The following is a 25,860-nucleotide window of genomic DNA, read 5'->3' as shown; positions in this document are numbered from 1 at the left end:
CCTTCAGGAGTCACTAGGATCCCCAGAGGATGTAAGAGCAACCAAATCCTTTATCACAACTCAAAAGCATCAATACAGAACTGAGTTTACCATGGAGCACAGGACTAATGACTCCTAATGACAACGACTCTATATAAGGAAAGGAGCCTTGCAAATCCCCACTAACTCCCTGGGTGGCCCCAGGCAAAACAATCCCTGAGCCATGCTCCCAAAGGACAATGGAAACCTCTAGTAGAAGTTCTATATGCTGAGCTCTCTGCTTCACTGTCCCCTCCACTTTAGAAGGCTGTCATACTCTAGAACCCATCATCTATTTTCCTCCCTCAGTAGGTCTGCCAGCCAAGGGTGAGCTGCCGGGAACGTGAGGCCATACTACGTTCCTGCTCACAGGATCTCAACCTTGTTACTGAAACATGGTAAACATCTTGTCTGTTGACAAGATCAGCAATAGCAAAATCTGGGTCTTCCGTTCTCTCAGACATTCTTTGCTCTAAAGGTCTTTATTTATATTTCCAAGAAACATTTGAGTACCTACTGTGTGTCAACAGTGGGCCAGGTCTAGGGAGGGGGAGGAATCAAACCAGGGCCCCGCAGGCTACCCAGGACATTCTGGGATCCACTCTCTGAAACTATTTACAACATCATATGCACACGAACAAGTGGGATTCACATCAACACTGACATTCTTGATAAAGTGAGTCCTAAGATAAGGGAATCAGTGTTTCCAACTTCCACCTCCTAGCTTCTGGCTGGCTGGAATATAGAGCTCGGAGTCCAAGTGCTTTGTTAGAATATACATGGCTCTGGAACCCATGTTGGGAAAAGAAAACAAAGCCTTCAGAATAAACCTGGCCATCCCTGGAGTTACTGTCAGAAGGAGTTCTTTTAGATGCATCCTTTGAAGGTTTTCTTCTTTTTTTCTCCCAGCTCTGCTTGCTGGGGGTCAGCTGCATACTCTCCCTTTCTTTTTCTCTGTATGTGTGTCCGTGTGTTTGAGACAAGGTGTTACTGTGTGGCCCAGACTATCCTCTTGTTCCTCCTGAGTGCGAGGATTACAGGTGTGCACCAGCACACAGAGGCAGCCTCTTCAGAATGCAGAGACCTACTTGTTGCACTAGGATCTGCAGACTGTTCAATAACCAGGGGATGTGGCATGTCCCTTCCTCTCTCCTCAATCTATGTGTCCCTATGAGGAATGAAGAGAGGGACTTGCAAAGAAGTTGAACAAAATCAACATTCTTAGGCCCTAAGTCCCAAGACAGTCAGTGAAACCCTCTAGAACACCCCCTAAAGAAGCTCCATGGATTTGTGCCCTCTACCACACTCAGTGACCTCACATTTGCTGGAATTCAATACCGTCTAAGAGATTAGAATCAGAAAGTTCTTCAGGAGCTCAGCAGACATCAGCCTCCTGGCTTTGATGACAGCAGTTCTGACGGTCAGGCACTATTAATGAGGTATTGAACCTTAGCCATTTCTTGCAGCCTTTGCTGGAGGGGACTTTTGCACACTGAGGGCTTGGCCCTCAGAACACTTTTCTATACGTCACGTAATGCACACACAAGCCCAAGAGACCAGTTTCCTAACTGCGGAGATGAGGGAATTATTTCTAGAAAAAAGATAATTATTGGACTGAGGAATGGCCGCAGTACAGGGCAAATGTGGCTTCTGACGTTGCAGCTTCTACAGTAACATGCCTTTTTGATTACAGAGGTGTCTGGAGGTGGGTCTGTGCGTGTGAGTGCGTATGCCTGAAGATGCCTAAGAGATGCCAAATCCCCTGGAGCTAGAGTTCCAGATGTGAGTGCTGAGAACTGAACTTAGATCCCCTGAAAGAGCAGCAAGCTTTTTAACTGCTGAGCCATCTAGCCAACACTAAATTCAGAACTTTTTGATGGCATCAGAGAAGATTCCCTAGGACAGGTAAAAGACATAGGGCCTAAACGTGGGCCTTTTAAAGAATCAGACAGTTTTCCTTGTGCTCACAGCCATGCTAATAATAAGCCTCTGGAAACTTACAAACACGAGGCTGTCTTGAAGTGGGCATGACGCACAGACTTAAAAGAATTCACTCCACAAGCACTTAGGAAGGATCTGTCACTCCCTGAACAGGGAGAATCAAATCACAACCCTGGATGTCAAAGGATCCTGTATTCTAGTTGGTTAGACAAACAAAATTAACAGAATGAAATTTAAAAGGCATGTTGTAGACATAATAAAGTAAAACCATATACTCAGATCTATTAAATATGCTGGATGTGGTTACATGCTTGTAACCCCAGTACTTGGGAGTCTGAGGCAGGAGGATTGGGGGTTCCAGGCCAGACTGACTATACACTAAAGTTTCACAGAGCTTGGGCTACAGAGTGAAACTTTGTCTCAAAAAGCCAACAGAAAATCTATAAAAGACAATGCAAATAAGTGACCTGATGGGATAAAGGACACGGGGTAAAATCACACAGACAAGGAGCAAAATAGTTTAATTTGTATTTGAAGCTAGTGTATATTCTAGGAATGAGAAACAAAAGATAAATTCTCATTAGTTGATTATTTTGATGAATGTCAACATATCAACCACTATTTTAAAAGAGATTTATTCTACTTTTTAATTTATGTGTATATATGTGTCTCTATCTGGCAGCTGTGAGATGTGCAATACGGGTGGTGATGCGAACCAAACCCCAGTCCTCTGCAAGAAAAGCATGCACTCTTTTTTTTTTTCTTCCTTTTTTTGGTTTTTTGAGACAGGGTTTCTTTGTGTAGCCTTGGCTATCCTAGACTCACTTTGTAGACCAGGCAGGCCTCAAACTCATAGCGATCTGCCTGCCTCTACCTCCTGAATGCTGGGATTAAAGGTGTGCGCCACCACGTCCGGCCCAAAGCATGCATTCTTAACCACTGAGCCACCTCCCCAGCCCCCACCATTTTTACATTCAAAATGTAGATTTTTAAAAAGGAGCTCATGAAACTAGGAAGATGGCTCAGTGGGTAAGAGTGTGTGCTGTGCAAACATGAGGAGCTGAGTTAGAGTTCCCAGCATCTGCACAATCAGGCCTGGCCTGAGCCCTGTGGGCAGAGATGGGAGGGTCACTGGGACTTGCTAGCTGCCAGGTTAGTTTGAGGTTCAGCAGGAGACCCTGTCTCAAAGGAGTAAGGTGAGATAAAGCAGGACTTCTAACATCTATACACAAATACATCCCACAAACACCACGCATATCCACCACACTCCACAGAAATACCACCTCCCCAACACCACAGTCTCCACATTCACACACACAAAAACAAAACACAGTTTGCTCTTCTTCCAGTTAAACATGGCACAATCATATTTCCACATTACAGAATATTGTTTTTAGTACTAATGCCTTAGAAACACTTCGAGACTCCAGGCCCTGGTGCCTATCCCCACTCCCACGGTCATACCTCCACTGGAGCCCCTGTGATCTCCAGTCTTTTTCCAGGGTCAGCTGCCAGAACAAACTTCAAGGTAGCACTCCTCTGCTGAGACCAAGTTCCCAATGGCCTGCAAGGCCCATGGAAGTTGCAGCCATCTCACCCTAAGCTGCCCATAATGTCTTTCTGTTTACGGGATCCCAGCCCTGCAATGACAGCAAGTTCCTTACCTTCAGCTGCTCAGATGTCTCCTAAGCAGTGACACCTCTACCTTCACACTCCCTGGGTTGGCTCTTTTATAGTTTTCTGCACTTCCTTACCTCCATTCCCTATTTGAGACAGAGTCTTACTGTGTATTCCAGACTCTCCTGGAACTTGTAATCCTCCTGCCTCAGCCTCCTGCCTGGGTTCAGGATTACAGGTTTTCATCTGTCTGGCTTGTTTTCTTTTTTGTTCCAGGGATGTGTGAGCATCTACACACAAGTAAGTGTTTGCTAAATACCTGCTGATTAAATAGTTTGGGACCAAGGAGGTGGTTCCTATTATGTTGTCATTTTATCCTGACATTCAGTTAGCTTGTTGCAGGTTTTTAAGCCCAAGCATCTTTGTTCAATTGGAATCAAGTGGCATAAATACCAACTGTGAACTTGGAGAACTTCAGACTCCCAGAGTCTGTTCCTGCTGACTGAAGTACAGTCTGCACGAGAACAAGACTGCCCTGAGACTGTGGCACAGCAACACAAGATCCCTCAAGCACCACTGTCTGCAAAATGCAGTAAGGAGGCTCCATCCCCTCTGGCTCAGGAGAGATGCCCGGCTGAGGCTGACTGGACCCAGAACCTGCCCCGGGTGGTACATGAATCTTCATGATCACCTCTGCTCATGATGCTGCCCTCAGAAGACAGCTTATAGCAGTCTAACTCTAAATCCTTCTGGTACCCATGAGAAAGCAAAGACACACACAGACTGGTGAGCGGGAGGTGAGGGAACCACAACAAACAATACTGAAAGAAGAAGGGACTCCCTCTCTTTCCCCTCTGGTCCCTTGCCAGGGTTCCCTACCACTACTACACAGCAGCTAGAGAGAAGGAAGACTGTAGCTCTCATTGACCAGGTCAGCCGCTGCGAGGCAGAGAGGGTGAAGGGAACAAGAAGGGAAGTCAGGGGGGTGTGTAAGCCCCACCCAAGCAGTGTATCAAGAACAGGAAGTTCTCTGCTTCCCCCCCAAAGAGTGGCTGCACTGGATTTGATGATGCTTAGAAGTGGAGAAAGCATAGGCAATAGACAGGAGGACCTAGCGGGGAAGAGGAGTGCCTTGTACTGATGGACAACGTAAGTAGTGTGGTCAGTTCTGCCTCGCTAAAGACTGGGTGCAGGGCTGGGAAACTGGCTCACTAAGGGGCTTTCACTGAAAACACAGGACCTGCATTTGAGCCCCAAGAACTCATGTAAAAAATAAGGAAAAGCTGTGCTACGCATGCCTGAGATCCCAGCGCTAGGGAAGGAGGATCCCAGGGGCTCACTGGCTAGCCAGGCTCACCAGAGTGAATACCAAGAGCAGTGAGAGGCCTGTGACTGCAACACCTGATGGCACCTCTAGTACCACACATGTGCAACCCCCACCCACAAATTCTAGAGGCTGCCACAGGAGGAGCATGAGTTCCAAGCCAAACTAAGCTATAGATCCTATCTCAAAAAACAAAACAAAACAAACAAAAACAACCCCAATCACCACAAAAAACCCCAAAAGAAAATAAGTAGATCGGGTCGGGGAGAGAAAGGCCCCACTGTAGTTTCTTTGGCAGGAAACAGCCTCGTGAAGATCTGAGAAGACTTCTGAGGTCAGGTGTGTAGAGGACACCAGCCCCCTCAGATGGTGGCTGTGGAGAAGGCAATGTACACAGCTGAAAAGGTTAAGTCTGTAGAGGGTTCTGACTCCAGTTGTACATTCCCAACGTTTTCTTAAAGTAATGACAATGTAACACTTTTAAATTACTGCATACTTCTAAGTCTTTGATATGTGACTGTTCCAAATTGCTATAGGTCCCTCCTTCCCTCCTTTCATATATACATAAGGGCCATTAAGAAAACAGGATGAGTCACCACCTAGGTATTAGGAAATTAAAGAAGCAAATGATAAGTCAAAAATAAGTTTTGGGATGGGACTTAGCTCAGTGTGCTTGACTAGCATGTGGGGAAGCCCTAGGGTGAATACCCATTCCGAGCAAAAATAACCAACTAAAGAATAAGATGTTCTTAAAGGCAGAACACAGAGAATAAACATATGGAAAGACCTCAACACCACAAGGGAAATGCAAATCAGACCCACAATGGCTACACTAAAAAACCAGGCAATAACAAGTGTTGGCCCAGGGCCTGGAGGAAAAACAGGGCCTCCTGGGACTGGAGCATACATGAAGCGAGGAGCTGCTGCTTCTCCTCCTCCTCCTCCTCCTTTTTTTTTTTTTTTTTTTTTAAGATTATTTATTTATTTATTATGTAGACAGTGATCTGCCTGCATGTACACCTGTAGGCTGGAAGAGGGCATTATATCACATTACAGATAGTTGTGAACCACCATGTGGTTGCTGGGAATTGAACTCAGGACCTCTGGAAGAGCAGGTGGCGCTCTTAACCACTGAGCCATCTCTCCAGCCCCACGAGGAGCTTCTTTAACCTATGATTTGGGAAGCAGCCTGGTAGCTCATCAGATCATCAGCCACAGGGTTACCACCTGTTCTGACGATCCCAGTCTTAGGTTTGAGCCCCTAAAGACCAGACCCAGACAGAAGTGCTGATGGGAGATGGCAGAACTTTTAGCACACTGGCGGTGTGCCCCCAAAGTGAGATATGGGCTCTCCTTCCTCCCCCTCCTTATCTGACAGGTTGACTCATTGGGGCCTACATATGGTATGGCCAACCAACTATGAGCTGAGACTTCCAAAGCTCTGGGCCAAATCTAACCATTTCTTTCCAAGTGTATTTAGTTAAGATGTTTTTATAGCAACGGAAGCTAACATCATACACATCCAATGAATAAAGACTAGTTTACACAAGGCATATGTCCACACGTGAATGCTCAGAGAAGCCTTGTCTGTACTAATCAAAAAGTGGGGGGAAAAGTGGCAAGAACCCCAAATGTCCATTAACTGATAGACACACACCGTGTACACCTACACAATGGGATATTATTTGGCCATGAGATGAGTGAAGTACTGTGGTGCCTCATGCATATACTCCCAGCACTGAAGAAAACAACAGCCTCAAACAAACAAAACCCCAAACCCCTCAGCAAATGAGCTGGCGCTACACACCTTTTGGCACACCTAAATCCAAAGCACTGACCACACTAAATGTAGGCACAAATGTGGACCAACAGGCACTCTTCAGTCCTTGGGAATGCAAAACACTCAAGACTGTTCCTTAACAAAATGGACTCAACGCTGGTGTGTACTATAAAACCTGCTCTCAAGTGTTTGTAGCAGTTTGGTTCATGATTGTCCAGACTTGGGGAATATCAAGACTTTTTTTTAAACAAGCAAGGCCACATAAGAAATCCAGAGAACCCCAGCTGCACACTGCCAAGTGCGACAGGCTAAATCTACAGAGGCTGTGACTCACATTTAAGCCACTCTGGAGAAGGTGAAAGATGGAGGCAATGAAGAGTGGCCAGCAGCCAGGGAGGGACGAAGGAGGACAGAGGGGACTTGGGCCAGTGAAATTACTGCATGATACATTTGCCAACATTCACAGAACCACATGACACAGAGAGTGGACCCTAATGTAAACCGTGGACTTTAGCTCCTAAGGGTACCTCAGAACTGGCCCAGCAAGCATAACAAACAGAAGGGTCACAGGGACGGGGAGGATGGGAACTCAGGCAAGTCACCAAGAATTAAAACAAGTTTCCAATTAAAAAGAAAATGCTGAAGATGCTGTGGTTTGCTTGGCAAATATTTACACATTCTGAAAATAGTCAAGATGACAAAAATTCTAGCGCAGGATTCTAACCAGAAATTAAGTTAAAACACCTACAGTTCAAAATCAAAGTTTCTGGGCAACTGCAGAGGAGCAGACCGGAACAAAAGCGTCAGTCGCTAGGGGAAGACTATCTTCCTAGGGATTCCACAGTAAGGCAGCCACACAGCAATATCTAAAATAGCATTTACTATGAAAAATAGATCTTAGAGCTAACACATACACAATTTTTAATCATAGAAGTAGACATATATGTTTGTTTTAAGACAGGATCTTAGTACTTGCACTATTGTGTTAATATGTGAGTGTTGGTGTGAGTGTGTGTGCATGACAAGGTGAGCATGTGCCAGTATGAAGTGGTTCCTGTGAGCATATGGGTGCTAGCATGAGTTACAAGTGGGCAGTAAGCCAGATGGTGAGTGTGCCAGCATGAGGTGAGTGTGAACTGATTTGCCAGTGAGAAGGTGAGTGTGTGCAAGGGCAGTAGTGTGAGGAGGTGATCTTGACAGGTGTGAGCATTTATCCTCCCACAGCAGGCTTGAGTGGTGCGCTCGTGGGTAGCCAGTGTTCCTGCTTCTCCTACTAGACAAGCTCATGGTACTGTAACCACCTTTCCAACAGCCCAGCAGGCAGTCACATTTCGCTAGGGTCTAGAGACTCTGTTTTCCTATCTGAAACATGAAATATAAGCACTGTCTTGCCTCTCTCCAGTAATCATGGGCTGCCACCACTGATAAAGGACTTATGCAAAAGGAGGGGTTGAGAACTGTTCAACCAAACACCTTCATGGTGTCAAGGCCAGCACGGCCTGGTACGCCTGGTGCAGCTGTGCAGGAGCTCCTGCTACACTTCCAGATTCCTAGCACCCACAGCAGGCAACTCAAGACAACCAGTAACTCTAGCTCCAGGGGAACCAATGACACCTTCTTGCCTCTGCAGGCATGCACATGCATGTGCAGACACTCATATAAAAAATATACATTAAAACAAAACAAAACAAAACAGTAACTGATAAATTGTTCCTGCTTGGAGAGATGGCTCAGTGTGTAAAAGTGTTTGCTGTGTAAGCATGAAGACCTGAGTTCAATTCTGCAGACCCACATACTGGGCATGTGTCTGAATCCCAGGACTCTGAACTAGGCAGCTCCTGGACCAGCAGCCTGGAGTGCACTCTGTTCCAAACAAGGTGGAAATTGGGGACTGACACATGAGGCTGATATCTAACCCCCACATGCATGTACACACATGCTCATACTTGCCTATGAATGTGCGCATACACACACACACACACACACACACACACACACACACACACACACAGAGATTATAGAACCAAAAACAAGCTGGGTAGTGGTGGCAGCACATGCCTGTAATCCCAGCACTTGGGGAGGCAGAGGCAAGGCGGATCTCTGTGAGTTTGAGGCCAGCCAATGCTACACAGAGAAGCCCTGCCTCAAAAAACCAAAAACCAACCAACCCAAAGCCCCAAATAATCCTGCTCTTGAGGACCTCAGTTCAACAGGTGGTCAAAGGAACACAATGTTCTCTGCTCAAGTAGGCCCTTCCTTTGTAGACATGCCCATGTTGAGATGGCCTGTTCACCATGAAGAGGTACAAGGGAAGACAGCATGAGAACAGAAGGCCACATGGAGAGCCTAGTAGAAAGATGGCAGGGGAAAGAGGCGGTCCTAGAACCCACTCCCTCTGGGACATAATGGGAAGGAAAGCCACAAGCCTTCTCTGGGCCCTGATGTCAGGTTTGCTCACAGGAGGCAGCTGCAGGAATCCAGATGTACTGCAACCACCAACCCTGCAAGCCAGGGGACACTGCCACAGCCCCTGTTAATTTATTCTTCAATTGTCTCTCCTTGCTGCTTCCTGTTTCTCACCTGTTAGATCCCCCCCTCCCCCTTATCAGCACTCTAACTCTTCTCATTAGCACTGCAATCCTTGCTTTATCTTGTGCCATTGTTTCATGCTATCTTGTGTTCTCGTGCATTGTGTTCTCATGCAATAAAGAATGTCCTGGGCAATCTACTTTTGTTCCAGTTTGCCTCCCCCTCTCCCCCAGACTCAATTTTCAGTCTTTTGCCTTCTCCATTTCCCTCTTTTAGGCTTTTGGTTTTGGCACCTGACAAGTCTCTGCCTCCTGTCTCTCATCCTCCCTCCCTTGGCTTGAACCTAGGGCATTATATATGCTAGGAAACACTCTACATTTTACCTCCAGTTCAAATTCAGTTTTTATTTACATTTAGTTTATCTGTATCGGTGTATATCTGCCACATGTGTCCCTGTAGAGGCCAGAAGCGGGTGTCAGATCCCTTGGCACTAGAGCTATAGGTGTCAGTAAGCTACCTAGTGTGGTGCTGTGACCAGAACTCAGTCCTCTGGAAGAGCAGCAAGTGCTCTTAACCTCTGAGCCATCTCTTCCCCGACCCTTGGTTTTTTATTTTTGAGACACACTCTGAGTTGCCCAGACTATCCTTGACCTCATACTGTAGCCCAAGCTGCCCACAAGCTCTCCATCCCACTATGGATCTCAGGCATGTGCAGCCATACCTGGCCATGTCCTTTTGTGTTCCCACTCTTAGCTCTCCATTGACCCACTTCTCAGAAGTGTCTAGGTCATTATGCATTCTTCTTTCTTGCTTCCAGACTCAGAGTTAGGGTTGATGGATGGTTTGCATGGTTTGCAAGCCCATGGCTGAGGTAGGAGGTGAAGAAAGCTGACTGCTGGGCTGAACTCTGTTCTCCATCCTGCTTAGGGCTCTAGGACTCATGTTTACCTGCAGGGGCAGCCAGGAATCTGGAGACCTAGCCCCCTTCTCTGGCCAAAGTTCCAAAGTTTCAGATTCCTAGGTCTGCTTCTCTCAGACTGGAACTCATTAGCTAGCACGCTCAGAAGACAAAACTTGTTTAGAAGCCCACCCTCATTTTGTGTCTTTCCCTCTGGTTGTTGTTGTTCTCCTCCTCCTCCTTCTTCTTCCAATTCTGGTGCTAGAATCTTGCCTCTACCCTACTTACAGCATTCATATTCACACCAGTCTTCACTATTGGATTCTGGACTCAAAATAAGACTCATGACTTGGTGCGGTTGGCACATACCTGCAAATCCAGCACTTGGGAGGCTGAGACAGGAGGACCATGAGTTCAAGGTCAGCCTGAGCTACATAGTGAGACCCTGTCTCAAAACAACAAAAAATAAAAAAGGAAAAAAGTATGACCAGGCAAATTGAGATCAAAATGTTGAGTTCCCAAGAGCTTGGCTTGAGGGCAAGTAGACTCACTCACTCACTAGAGCAGGCCAACAGACACAGGCAAGGACCTCACAGCCCTCAGTATCAAGGAAAGGGGATGTGTGCTCTGATAGCAGGCCTGCTGAGCCCAGTCTGTCCATTTGTTCTCCCAAACTCCCCAGCCTAGCTGGCCATCCCTCCTTCCTTGGCACATGGGCTGACAGGCACTGGGAGAAGGTCCAAGGATCACTATGGCTGAGGCTAGAAGATGAAGATCTTGTCCTTTTGAAACTCCAGCCTACCCAAATAGCATCACTTGGAGGCTCAATAGAGTGACAGTTAAGGTGCTGAGAGAGGAACACAGAGCACGCTGGCACAGAGGTTGTCTGTTCTTAGGCAGACGGCCTTGGCCATCTGCAGCCATGGCAGTGTCTGGCTCACAGCGAGACTTAGGGACTTGCCGACTCAGCTTCCCCAGATGATTACTTTTAATGAGACACCTGCTCTAACTAGCTGCTGACAGTCCTGCCATGTTTGCTCAAAAACTATCTCAGTACTTTACAGTCCCACTAAATCTGTACTGATAAGGAGGGAAGTGACCAGCTCTCCATTTCTCCATTCTGACAAAGCTCCCAGGGAGTTTTTCTTTCTAGACACTCCACACCATGTTTAAGTCTTCCTCAGGCCCTCCCTCCATCTCTCTTCTCTGTTTTTGTTGTTTTGAGACAGATTCACTATGTGGTCCTGGACTTGAACTCCCAGAGCTCCACCAGTCTCTATCTCCCAGTGCTAGGATTAAGTAGACCAGGCTGGCCTCAAATTTGGTTTGTAGCTGAAGATAAGAGTGACTTTCTTATTTTCCTGTCTCTACAAGTCCTAGGACAAATGGGTGTTAACACCCTGGACTTAACATTAAAAGAGCTTCTCACCTCATCAAGTCATTAGGATCCTGGGACAATCTTCCCCACAGTAGTATTATGATTTTTTTAAAAAAATGAAAATCACCCCCCCCCCCAGGAAATTCATGTTTTTCCATGAAAAAGCATTTAAGTAGCCATGAAAAATACAGTAACTGGCTATCTTGTGGGAGGTAAGAATTGTTCATCTGTAGCAGACAGTCATGACACTTCCCACTGTCTTTGAGTGCAAACTGAAAATCCTATTATAACAGGGATAGAAAAGCTTTCAAAAGCTCACCTTTGAAATAGTTTCATTTGTATTGAGGGGAGAGGACGTGTGTGCACATGTGTCAGAGGACAACCTCAGGAATTGGTCCACAGGTGCTGTCTCCCTTCTTTTTGAGCTCCAGGTTTCTGCTTTTGTTTCCCCATGCTGGGGTCACAGACAAGCACTACTAGACACACAGCTTTTTAACAGGGGTTCTAGGGCTCAAACTGTGGTCTTCCAGAATTCCTCTGATTGAGCCCATTTCTCCAGCCCTGTTTTGTGTGGTTTCTTTCTTTGAGATAGGGTATCACTCTGTAGGGCAGGCTGAGTTTGACTTTGGGCATCTCCTGCCTCAGCCTCTTGAGTGCTGGGATTACAGGAGTGTACTGCCCTGCTGGGCTGAAAGCATTCCTTTCAAGGGAGGGGCCTGAGAGGTAATAACATCCTTTCTGGGCTAATGGGTCTTTCTCTCAGAGCTCTGGGCATCCTGTCCACAAAGATGAGCAGGGTTTCACCTTAACAATTCATGTAATTTGTGTCTCTTTGTGCTCTCCAAGGCTGTGTAGGTGTGCCCACCTTAACCCTGGCCCTGACTGATATTTCCCATCTGTCTGAATCACTGGCCCCAGCACAGTGCAGGATTAGTCAACTAATCTCATCAGACACCCGTTAGAAGGATGGAGTGGCCTAAAGCCAGGCAAGCTCTCCTGGCTTGCATTTTTCCAGTCTCTTGACCAGTGAGTGATATTCTGTCTCCTGCTCTGCCCTGCCCCCCATCTTCCTAGTCCCCAGAGATAAGCCACCTAAAAGATAAGCCCAAGGACCAGGCACAGGGCATGGCTCTGACTGGGTCTGAGGGATGGAGCAGGTCTTCCTGCAGCCTTGGAAACCATCTGACCCCTCTTCTGCCCCAAACAGACACTGATGACTGGTTCATTCCTAGCAGACACAGTCATGACACTTCCCATTAATGCACTCTCTGCAACTGCATGCTCTTCCACACACAATTCTGCTCAACTGGTTTCAGTAGCTGCTTGGAACCCTCTGTCACCTGCAAGAGCATGGGCTAGCACCAGTGATGACCATTACCATGGCCTTGGCTGCGGCAGTCTCACTCTATAGGGCCAAATGGTGCACAGGTGAGATGGTAAGATAAATGCCAGCATCCAGAGAAAGCTGCCATCTACCAGGCCTCTGAAGCTGTATAAAGCAGGGGTCAGGGACAATACCTCTCCTGGACATTTGTAACTCCTGACTGCTCCTCAAAAGCTGTCCCAAGAGAAGGACTATGCGGCATTGCCCTATGGGTGTTGTGTATCTTGTGTATCCAAAGCTTAAGTTTTAGACTAGCTCAAGGAACCCATGCAGAAGCAGCTGCTCCAATAGACATACTAATGCAGAGTGAAAAATATGTCAGTGCACCAGGACAAAGCTAAACACTTATTTGGACAGACGTGTGAATGGTGCTGGAAATCAAACCCAGGGCCTCGAGCATGCTAAGCCCCTATTTTTTACTCAACCACATTCTATGCCCCAAAACAGATGTCTTATTTAATTTCATGTGTATGTATGTACGCCAAGTACATGCACATGTTTCCAGAGGCCAGAAAAGGGTGTCAGATGCCCTAGAACTAGAGTTACAGGCACTTAGGAGCCACCATGTGGGTGCTGGAAACTGAACATGGGTCCTCTGCAGCAGCAGCAAGTGCTCTTCACACTGAGTCATTTCTACACCCCATGATAGATGTCTTTTTTGTTTGTTTGTTGGAGACAGGGTTTCTCTGTGTAGACCTGGCTGTCCTAGACTTGCTTTGTAGACCAGGCTGGCCTCGAACTCACAGTGATCTATCTGCCTCTGCTTCTCAAGTGCTGGGATTGAAGGCGTGTGCCACCATGCCCGGCAAGATAGTTGTCTTAATTGTCAAACGAAGCACACAGAGAGACTATCACACAGGCCAGCAATAATTATTCCTGCTTTGCTTACCCTACAACTGAATCAGGTGATACTAAGTGAGAGCTTTGACAGCCCACTGCAGCTCTTTTGGTTTTCCTTTTTAAACCTTGCTTTTACTTATTATGTGTGTGTGCGCACACATGCACATGCACTCGACATGTATATGCAGGCACATCTGTGAAGTTGGTTTTCTCTTTTGACCTTTACATGGGTTCTGGGGACCAAACTCAGGCATGAAGCCGCTTGGTTTCCTTAGGGAGGGTCTCTCTATGTTGTCCTTACCACACATACCAGTTGCTACAAGCTTGCAGTGACTCTCCTGCCTTTGCCTCCTGACAGGTGAGCTCACAGATGGGCATCAGCTGAGCCTCAAAGGCTCTGCTCCTTCTGTCTGGATGCAGCCAGCCTATCCTTAGGAATGGCATTGCACTTCAGGTAGTAAGAGAACATCAGGCCACTACAGGAGTTCCTTTGACAATCACCTGTGATTACAGCTCTAGATAAACTTTCTATTTTTGTCTGTGAGTGATGGGCTCCTTGGCCCATTCTTGGCTTTGCCATATCAAAATTGCTATATGAGTTGACCCTGAACATTTGCCAGCACCAGGTGCAGCACTGGTCCAAATGGCACCTGACAGATGATGAAGGGCTCCTCTCACACAAGTAACTGGGAATCTGGGGGCTCTGATTCTCATTTGGTAGGCACAAAGATCTTGCTGGCTTTTTCTCTCCTGACTGATGAAAAAGATGCTTTTGTTTTTGGGCGTTTCAAAAGAACCAACCACATGTGTCCAAGTGTAAGAGAAAATCTGCTTACTCAAGTGCAATTTGCCAACAAGGCAGTAAAAACCCAAGTGTGCTCCAGACCCAGGAAGCTGACTTCGCCTTAGCACCCGTGCCAGCCCACCCACTATGGGAGGCGCTGAGCCCCAAGCAGGGCTTCTGAGCCCAAGAAACAGGGACTATCAGAGGCCAGGAGTTGAAAACACAAGCAGGCAATGAAGGTATCACCACAGTCCCAGGCTCCTTAACCTCAAGTTCTAACTAACAAAACGCAACCAATTCTTTTGGGTTGTTATATGTGTGTGGGAGGGGTGCCTGCATGTGTATACATGTGTGTGCAGGTACACTTGCCTGCGTGTACACACATGCAGGCTAAAAGCAGACACTAGTTGTCTTCTATTGTTCTCCACCTAAGTTCTGGAGACAGGTCTCCTCACTGAACGTGGATCTCACTGTGCCGGCACCCAGGGCTGGCCAGCATGTCTCTGGTAACTCCACCACTGCTGGAGTGACAGGCTTGTACTGCTGCGCCTAGCTTTTTATGTGGGAACTGCGAGAGCTGAACTCAGGTCCTTATGCTTGTGTTAATCACTTTAAACTTGAGCTAGGCTTCAATTCTCAAAAACCCCAATTTGAACATCATCTTTCTAGTTTACAATAAAAGTTTTTAATTTGCAGTGCATAGGTACCCTTGAAACTACATGCTTGTGTGTGGGCTTTCATTATGACTGTAGTTTCCTAGCAAACCACCACATTTTAACCACTCCTTTAGATGACGAAGCTCAGCTCGCACCTGTGCTGCCTGTCTCCATAACTCCCTGTTATGGGCTCCCTGTTGTATGAGCCCAAATGGCTCTTGCCTGTGTATCCTGCTTCTCTACCTGCTGGAATCTTCTAGTCTTCAAAAGCTGGTGCATTCACACTTCATGGACAAGGCCTCTCAGACGCTTCTGCAAGGGTTCATCTTCCCTTCTCCCACTGAGTCACTTCTCTGCCTCCACAGTGGCATTTAGTGTGGTAGACAATCATACCTTAGTTATTTGTGCAATGTCTTTGCAGCACAACAGATGCCCAAGGCTGAGAATAATTGGTATTCATGAAGTGTCTCTCCCCTACAAGTACCCAGTACAGTGCTCTACACATTCTGAACTTAAATAAGATTTTAAAAAATTAATTTTAGCTGGGCGGTGGTGGCGCATGCCTTTAATCCCAGCACTTGGGAGGCAGAGGCAGGTGATCTCCATGAGTTCAAGTTCCAGGACAGCCAGAGCTGTTACACAGAGAAATCCCATCTCAAAATAACAACAACAACAAAAAAAAAATAATTTTTTTTTTATTTCTCTGTGTGTGTGTGTGTTACATGTGTGTGCAGTTTCCCAAGGAGACCAGAATAAGTGGATCACTTGAGCTGGAGCCACTTGACGTGGGTGCTGGGAATTCAATTCCTGTCCCTTGGAGGAGTGGGAAGTACTCTTAACTGCTGAGCCATCTCTTCAGCCCTAAACATTCTGAATTTAATTATTTTACTTTAGCTCAACATGGGACCACCCACTCAAATAATCCAATTTCCAGAAGTGACCAAAGCACTGCATACACATGTAGGGCAGGTCTCAGCTGAAGGAGTTAAATGAGACACTGATACAATTTTGTAGATGGAATTACACGAAATAACAGAGACCCTCCAAACAGATTATTGCCTTCTAACTGTACATGAAGTTCAATAATTAACAATGGTCTTAACACTGAACAATTACACACAGATCAAAGGATGGAAACACTGTCACATGACCCCAAGATGGGCTTCGGTGTGGAGGCCATTCTATTACATGCTTTCCAAAACACAGATATATGTGCGCCAAAGGATCCCCAGCTGGGAATCAAGAGAGTATCATCTTCAAGCTTAGAGAAAGAATGGACCTGGCAGTCTTACTGGGATCATTTATGGTAAATCAAAGCAATAAGTGGATCGGCAGAGTGGAGAGGGAACTAATTTCCCCTATATTCCTGCCCCAAGGAACCAGGAGGCAGGTATGTTCCAAGTGGCCCGGCAGAGAGAGGTGGCAGGGCCACAAAGAGATCTAGTGTCCCACCCTGTGCCTGGCAGGGATGCTTCCATTTGTCCACTGGGTAGTGTCAGGGCTCTCATACAGGACCAAAGATGCAGGAGGTGGGGGCTGGGCTGGTGTTACCCATTTGACAAGGAAACAAGACTCAGAGGTCAAGAACAAAAGTGCAGCTGGAGCAACAGCTGAGTGTGCAGTGCTGCCAAGCCAGAGGGTGGCATTCAGCTCAGTCCCAAGTCCGGGAAAACAAGAAACAAAGCAAAACAACAAAAAGAAGTGGGCAGCTCTGTCAACACAGCCTCACATTAAGAAGAAAAAGTGCATGGATAAAAAAGTATTTGACACAATGCTGCTGAAAGACCCACCGCCCCCATTCCACCCCCGTTGCTAAAACCTGGCAAAACACATAAATGTCCAGACTTAGGAAGATGAGCAAGCCCTAAATAGGATAAACACAGAGAAATCTATGTTGAGGTAAATCACAATTAATTTTGTGGCTACTGAAGATGAAGAAAAAGAAAGCCGTAAAAGTAGCTGGAGAAAAATAAAGCACTGAAGAGGAACACCAATCCACATGGCAGGAACTTCTCCTCCGAAGTCAAGGGTGGGGGAGGCACAATACAGCACATTTTCTGAGTACTGAAAGTGTCCAGCTAGGGATGTAGCTCAGTTGACAGAGGACCTCCCTGGGTTCCATCACCAGGACGACATAAACTGGATGTGTTAGTGCATGCCTGTAATCCCAGCACCAGGGAGATGATGGCAGGAAGATCATAAGTCAAGGTTATCCTTTGTTGCATAACAAGTTCGAGGACAGACCACGTTATATGAGATGCTGTCTCAAAGTAAATCCTAAGTGTAAATATGAATTCTAAAGCTGGGGAGGGGAGAGCCTTTCGGAATGAAGGGCAAGAGGGCTCAGTTGGTAGAGTATGTGCCTAGAATATTGAAGGCCTGGGTTCGATCCTCAGTACCACATATACTGGTTGTGGTACAACAAGCCTGTAATCTCAGTGCCTGGGAAACTGAGGAAGGAGGAGTCACAACTTAGCCACTGGCCTGTGTTACATATGGAGATCCTTTTTAAAGAAACAAGTGAGATGGCTCAGTGGGCAAGTGCTGAGGACCTGAGTTCAATTCCTAGGTCTCACAGTAGAAGACAATAGACTCCTACAAACTGTCCTCTGACCACCACCCACACTTGTGCCACAGCATACATATGTCTGTGCTCATACCACACACACACACACACACACACACACACGAAAAGTGCAAGGATGGTGCGAGCAGACATCATGGAATTGGGACTAGAAAGAGCTGTGACAATAGCTGCTGAAGAAGGTTCCAGTGCAAGGACACTAGACAGTTCCCTCACAGCCTGAATTCATGCAAAGGTCACATACATTCAGTAGAAACATGCTTCAAATTGTAAGTGTATATGTACCACAGAACAGAACCACAAAATACACAAAGCAAATGGGCAGAGCTACAGGCAAGACAGATCCACAATTACAGTTGGGAACTTAAATACCCCACTGACAGCAAGTACAGTAAGGATACTGTACTTATCACTGGGTTTTTTGTTTGTTTGTTTGTTTGTTTGTTTTTTGTTTTTTTGAGACAGGGTTTCTCTGTGTTATCCTTGGCAGTCCTGGATTGACTTTGTAGACCAGGCTGGCCTCGAACTCACAGAGATCCACCTGCCTCTGCTTCCCCGAGTGCTGGGATTACAGGTGTGCGCCTGGATGCTTATGCATATTCTCAAGTGCCTACAGAATATTCAGAAAGGACCGTAAAACATAGGCTAATGAGACTGTGACTCGGGCTGTAAAACAAGCTTCAAGAAATATAAAAGAACAGGAACCATATAATGTGTCCTCCGCCCACAATGGACACAACTAGTACTCAACAACAGACACAACAGTCGGAAAGTACCTCACACATATAAATAATTTATGAGTCAAAGAGAGCCAAAATATAAAACAAAATGAAAGAAAAACAAGACAGAATAAAAACAAAAGAGATTTTAAGATGTGTAGCTAGCTGAGGCAGCATTGAGGGAGATTTAAAGCATTTGAACCGTCTATGTAAGAAAAAGAGATGCTGGGACAAGTGGTAAAGGCCCTTGGCTCAGAAGCCTGACAACCTGAAAAGCCAAGTTCAAGCATCACAACCCGTCTAAAAAGCCAGGTGCAGACTCAGTGGTGTGCATCCAGAATCCCAGCTGTGCTAAGGGTGAGATGAAGCCGCAGACAGCAGGATGCATCAACTACGAGCATGGAGTTCATAACATGGAAACAACAGTAATGACTATGCTTCGATAAGGTGGAGAATCCCAGCGCTTAGAAGGTGGAGGCAGAAGGATTGAGTGCAAGCTCCAGGCCAGCCTCACTTATTGGTTTGAGGCCAGTCTGGTTAGAGGCTATCTGAAAACTCAGAAAGGAAAAGAGCATGGTGGCTCGCATCTCTAATCCCAGGTCAGGGGTGTCTGTCTGTCTGTCTGTCTGAACCAGGAGCAAGGGCGAACAAATTAAATTTAAAATAGAAGGAAAAAAAATATAAAGAGCAGAATTAACCCTGTGGTGCTGGCTCACATCTATCTCAGTACTCAGGAAGCTGAGGTTGAAGCATGAGAACTGCCACAGGTTAGCTCAAGGCCAGCCTAGGCTACATAAAGAGGCTCCTCTTTCCCTTCTCAAAAACAAGTAAATAAACAGAAATAAATGAAATTAAAAACTGGACCATCACAGAAGGAAAAAAAAAAAACAATAATATAAAAAAGTGTATCATTTTTGGTTAGGGAAAAATTAGTAATAAAACTAATAACCCTATAAGAAGAGTTTAAAAAAAAATAGAAAGGAGCTAGGATTGAGGCACAGCAGTAGCACTTGTCTAGAAAAGAAAGTGTGTGTGAGTGTGGTGTTAAAAAAAGTCAATCCAGTTGAGATGGTTTAGTTGGTAGAACGCTTACAGAAAAACATGAGACAGGACTTGGAGTTCCAGAACTGCCATAAAAAAGCCGGCCTGGGTGTTGTACATGTAACCCCCGCAGTGGAGAGGAGGGGACAAGCTTACTAACTAGCCAGCCTAGCTTAGTCAGTGAGCTCCAAGCCAGTGAGAGACCTTGTGTCAAAAAGCAAGGGATGACACTCAAGGTTGACCTCTGGCCTCTATGAACACAGGCGCAGTCACCTATACACAAAGACACAAAAATCAGTCAACAGAGACACTGTCAGGAGCAGTAAAGAAGCAAAGGCTATCAGAATTCTTAGTGCTCTTACTTGACACAGTGTTGAAAGTTGTAGCCACTGCAATAGGCAAAGAAAAAGAAATTAAAGACATCCTCTTTTCTTTCAGAACTACTCTCAACTTTTAATTTTTACAAATCTGTTCCTTGAGAATTCTATACAAGTATATAATGAAATATGAACACAGCCACCTCCATGCTCCCACCAGACCCTTCCCAACTTCTCATCTTCTTTTTAAACACTACACCGAGTCCATTGGTGCTGCCATATGTGCACAGGCACGCTCATAGGAAGAAGGAACTAAAACAATCTCTACTTGCAGATAACACAACAGTCTGTGTAGAAATTGGCAAGTGATCTACTAGAAAGCTCTTACAATCACTGTGCTCAGCAAAACCACAGCACAAGACCAAAGCACAGACACCAGGCACATTGCTATCATTAGCAGTGAACATGGGGCTGAAAGCAAAAGCACAGGATCATTTATAACTGCCTTGGGGAAAACTCTGCTCTGGAGTATAAACTTCACAGAATATGGTTAGGATCTATGGGAAGAGAATAGGCTGGTGGAAAAAAAAAAATCAGACTTAAATGAGGGTACTCTTGGTCAACACAGGCCTAAGGTTGGCTCTTTCCAAGTTCATCTTCTGGTTTAAAGTAATTGTATCAACTCCCCAATAAGGTGTTTATAGACAGAGGTCATTTGTAAAAGTTACATGGGGGCTGGAGGGATGGTTCAGGGAGTAAGAGCATGTACTGCTCCTGCAGAGGACCCTCAGGCTCCCAGAACTCACATCAGATGGCTCACAACCACAGCAACCTCAGCTCCAGGGGGTCCAACTTCCTCTTCTGGCTTCTCTGAGCACTGCACTCCGGTGTATACTCACACTCAGGAAGGAGAATACACATTTTTGTTTTGTTTTAAAGTTGTTTAAAGGAAAAAGACTGACACAGGCCCTGGAATAACTAAAATCTGGAAAAAGGTAATGTGGGAGAAATACTGAAACTCAAATATAGAGTTACAGTAATCGACATCATGTGAGCTGGGCATGGCAGTACATGCCTTTAATCCCAGCACTCAGATGGCAGGTGGATCTCTATGAGTTTGAGGCTAGCCTGGTCTACAAAGAGAGTTCCAGGACAGCCAGGGCTATTACACAGAGAAACCCTATCTTGAAAAACAAACAAAAACCAAAAAACACCAAAAAAACTCACAACAAACAAAAACCCACCATGTGATGCTAACGTAAGGACAGATATACAGACCACTGCAACAGATCAGAAAACTCAGACATAAATAGACCAACTGATTATTGTTCTTACGAAGGCATAAAGCAGTTCAATGGGAAAATAACAAATAGTTCTGAAACCAGTGGATATTCATAGGCAGAAAAAAGAAAAATCAACTTCAATCTAAGCCACACACTTAAATGTAAGATGTAAAACTATAAAACTCTTAAGAGAAAAATCTTTGGGATCTACAGCCAAGCAAAAAAGTGAAGACATGATAGCAAGTGCATGATCCATAAAAGGAAAAATGGATAAGCTGGACTTTACTGAAATTACAATATTTCCTTTGCAAAAGATCCAGTGTAGAGAATGGAAGGACACAGCACATGCTTAATCCTTATGTGGGATAAAGGACCAGTATGCAGCATATGTAAAGAGCTCCTCACACTCAACAATAAAGCACAAGGAACCTAATTAGAAGAGGGAAGAGAAAGAAAGAAGAAAGAAAGAAAGAAAGAAAAAAAGAAAGAAAGAAAGAGAAGCTTTTCCCCAAAAAGGGTGAGAGGCAAATGAAATAAGATTTTCAGCATCATAAGCAGTGGGGAAATGCACATTAAAAGTGCAAGAAGACACAACATACACCTCTAAGAACAGCTGAAGGAAGTCAGTGAAAACACCTAATGCTGGCAGGGATGCAGAGAAACTGTCATGTGCAAAAGAACCTCTGGGAAACAGCCAGGCAGCTTCTTAGAAAGACCAATGCCTCACTGCAGTATGACCCAGTTACTATACTGTTGAATATTCATCCCAGACACATGAAAGCATAGACATGGACACGAAATACACCTGTCACCCCAGCACTTAGAATCAGGAAGATCAGTCCAATGCCAGCCTCAGGAACATGGTAAGATTGAGGCCAGTCCAGGCTTCATAAGACTGTGTTGCAACTAACCAATCAACCAATTAACCGACAAGAATGTCCATTAACGTTTGCAGAGGACCTATTTGTACTGATGGGGAGGTGGGAAGAGCCTACACTCAGCAGGTGAACAGAAAGGCGGCACACTGCTCAGCATTAAGGTTGGAATCACTGCCGCGTGCAGCCGCCCACGTGGGGATCTCCACAGAAATGTTCTGATAGAAGTCACTTCCAAAAGATCACACTCTGCATGAATTCCATGTATAGAACATTATGTGTGGGGGGTGTGGTGCATGCACATGAGTGTGTGGGTGTGCATCAGAGGCCGGGACAGGCCATCAGGTATGCTCTTCTATCATTTTCTGCCTTAAGAAAGGGTCTCTCACTGACCTGGAAGCTCATTCTTGCCAGGCTGGCTGCCCAGCAAGCTCCGGGGACACATGGTCTGCTCTTTCTGGGGTTTACAGGCTGTGCCCAGCTTTTTGCATGGGGGTTGGGGATTTGAACTCAGACCCCTGCTTGCACAACAAGTGCTTTCACCCACTGAACCATCTCCTTAGCTCCTACAAAATATACTGGAAATGACAAAAGTGGGAGAAATGACTGGTACTGCCAGGTCAAGACAGGAGGCCTGGAAGTGGGAAGGATCTAAAGTTGAAAAATGAACTTTTAACTAGTTACAGCAGATAAACTGTTCAATACGGGATAGTGAGGAGAAAAGTTGGGAAGAAAAAGATGGCATGGAAATAGAAGGGGAACCTGTGGGAAGAAGGGGCTCATCGGGACTTGGAGGGGAATGGGAAAGAGTGACAGGGTCTAAAATTTCTATACGTATATAAAAATGTAAAGGACTAAAAATTTTATATTACTACTTTTTTTAAAAACCCCAGTTTTTAAAAAACGCACCGTATAACACCAAACAAGCAGAATCCTTGTTAACAAGTCTTGCTTCTGTTGCTAAGGAGGCCAGTAAAAGTTAACACTGACTATTGCAGGAAAGAAAAACTGACGTCTCTAAAACGCACTTAACAGACTGACGCAGCCTTGAGATCCAAGTTTCTAAATATTTTTTCTGCCTCCCAAGTTGAAAGAAATTGAGCCCTCTAAGCCTACCTGGTTATGGGGTTCAGAAAAGCAGCAAAAATAAGACCAGGCTCCTTGAAGGAGACTGGAAAACAGGCCTTCAGTGACAGTCAAGTGCATTTTCCCCCTTGCCCGACGTGGGGAATTTCTGAACTGTACCTGTGCTTTTAAGGTGCCTGTCTTAATGTTTATGAAGCACTTGGCAAGAGCCCTGAGCTGCCCTGAGGCTCTAAAAGGTGAAAAGGGTGTGATTTATCCTTCAAATGATTTTCTTCCTATCTTGAGTCCAAAGGAGCTACTTGTATTCAAATCAAACATTTAGTAACAAACATGTTGAGTGTGGGAGTGTTGGCCCGGAAATCTGGCTCCCAGGATCCCAGCCCAACCGCCCTACACCAAGGTTCCTCAAGGCTGAAGCGAAAGACATGGCCCAGATGGGCTTCTGCATCCCCTTGCTAATTTAAAAGCTCATCAGGCCCCGTGAAATTGAGACTTGTAGGTAGGTTCTATGGCATGACAAACCCTTCTACCTGCTCGGGACAGCTTTCCTTGGACATCCTTCCCCGCAAAAGATTGGGCGGGGAAGGCGGGGGAGCTAGGGATGATCAAGAAGAGGACACTCTGTGCCCTCCTCTACACTTTTCTACATCTTTCTTTCTGTTTTGAGACAAGGTTTCACAAAGCCTCAACCTTTCTGTGTAGCTAAGCCTGGAACGTCCCTCTACCCTGCCGGTGCTGGAATTACAGGAGTATGCCACCTTGGCCACTTTATTTGGCACTCAGCCTGGGGCCTTAAGCAGTCTACCAACTGAGGCACAGGCCCAGCTCTCCAGATCTTTCTTTCAGACTCACAGTACTGACACTGATCCTAGCCTCCATCAACACAACTGCTTCTTTAACATATATGGGACCGAATATAAGGGCACAAGGCCTAGGACCCTGAGCTCACAAGCACATGAGGAGTAGTGCATCTGATCCAACACGGAAAACAACTACGCAACAATGAAGGAAATGTGGACAGTGCAGTACAGCGAGTGAGCAGGCCTTAAGGGGGCTCTTTGTTTTTATGTCTCGCTGTGCTGGGGCTGTGCATGCTGGACAAGCACTTTACCACTGAAGCACATCCCCAGTCCTATCTCTGTTGCTGCTGTTATTCTTCTTCCATAACGGTCCTGTGCGTATGTTTTTAAAGCAAGGCCTTATCGCTTGGTGACACACACCAAAATGCTTTCTAAAGCAATTATGCATCTAGAATTAGCTTGGAGACCAAGGGGTCAAGAATAGACGAGATTGGTACGGCATTGGCCCTTGTTTTAAAGCTGGACGGTGGGTGTCTCACAGCTCCTTCTGACATCTCCTCCAACTTGGTGTATATGTTAAATCTCCATACTAAAAAGCTTAAAGAGCAAAGTGTGGCTGGCACATGCCTGTAATCCTGCCGCTGGGGAGACGGGGCAACGTATACAAGGAGCGTAAGTCATCCTTGGCTACGTACATAGCAAGGCCAGCCTGGGCTTCATGACGCCCTGACTCTAAAATACAAAACAAACACTGGCGCCATAGTTTAGTTAGTAAAGTGCTGCCTAACACGCATGAAGTCCTCGGTTCAATCCTCAGCTCTGCATGAACCAAGTATGGTGACACTGTGCCCCCCTCCCCGATAATTCCCGGATTTAGGAAGTGGAGGGGGTTAAGGATCAGGAGGCCAAGGTCATCCTCGGCTACATAGTTGAGTTCAAAGCCAGGCTGGGCTATATGAGACACTGTGTCCAAAAGAAAACACGACTAAAATGGTCAATTCTCATTTACAAATAAAAATAAGGGCTGATGTCCTCCAACCTACTCTGTAAACTTGGCTTGCTGGAGGGACTGGGAGAGTTGGCGACCCTCAATCCACGTGTCCTGCCCTAACAACCTACTCAAAACCCAAGCCCCCCTGAGAGTGGTCCTGCTTGCATTCCCACGGTCCCCAAGCATCCAAATGCTTTGCAAAGACATCGAGCCCCTGGGGGGGTCACCGGAGTAACCCCGCCTGGCAGGCAAGGCTTGAGGTCTCTGCTGGAGGGGAGGGGCGCCCAGTGGCAGGAGCGCGGGTCCGTGGAGGACAAAGGGGGCGGGTCCCGCGCCCCACCTGGGCCAGGTGTGTGGGGGCGGGGCCGCGCGTCACCTTAAGGATGTTGTCGAAGATGGTGTCGCGGAACTCCAGCAGCGCCTTCTGGTCGAACTCGCGGCCGTGGATGATGCGCATCTGCTTGAGGAAGGTGGACTTGCCGCTCTCGCCAGCGCCCAGCAGCAGGATCTTGACCAGCCGCCGCACCGCGCGCCGCTCGCGGGCCAGCAGCGCGTCGATGTCGCGGCTGCGCCGTCGGGCCTCGCGCTCCGCGTCGCGCGCCGCGCCCGCCCTGCGCTCGCGGGCTCCGGCCTCGGCCGGCAGCAGGCAGCGGCTGAGGGTCCGCACCACCCCGGACATGGCCGCCCTCAGGCCGCGGCCGCGCCCCGCCGGGGCCCGCGTGCCATGGACGCCCCTCAGCCGGCGCGGCCCTGCCGGGCCAGGCGCCGCCCCGCCCGCCCGCCGCTCCCTCAGGCCGCGTCCGCCGCCGCCGCCCCGAGGCCCTCACTCGCCCGGCCGGCTGAGGGGCGGAGGGGAAGGAGCGGAGGGCGGGGCGGTGTCGCGCAGGAATCCGTTTATTGGTTGAAAAGCCGTCTATCTTGTGAAGCGCGCTTTCTTATTGGACGAGCGTGCTTTCGAGGAGGCGGGCGCTCCAGTGGTCCTTGGGGCGGAGCCTGCGCCGAAAGAGGCGGGATC

General features: G+C 46.8%; 1 protein-coding gene across 1 annotated transcript in view; it reads right to left on the bottom strand.

The window, feature by feature from the left end:
- Gna12 (G protein subunit alpha 12) overlaps positions 1-25,524 on the bottom strand; it is a 75,506-nt gene extending 49,982 nt beyond the window's left edge. Inside the window, exon 1 of the mRNA XM_051161133.1 lies at positions 25,222-25,524. Coding sequence (XP_051017090.1) covers positions 25,222-25,524 — 303 coding nt within the window. The remainder of the gene's footprint in view (positions 1-25,221) is intronic.
- Between the last annotated feature and the right edge of the window lie 336 nt (positions 25,525-25,860).

Source organism: Acomys russatus, chromosome 19, assembly GCF_903995435.1.
Source record: "Acomys russatus chromosome 19, mAcoRus1.1, whole genome shotgun sequence".
Taxonomy (NCBI): Eukaryota; Metazoa; Chordata; class Mammalia; order Rodentia; family Muridae; genus Acomys; species Acomys russatus.
This window is presented reverse-complemented; position numbering and strand designations above follow the sequence as displayed.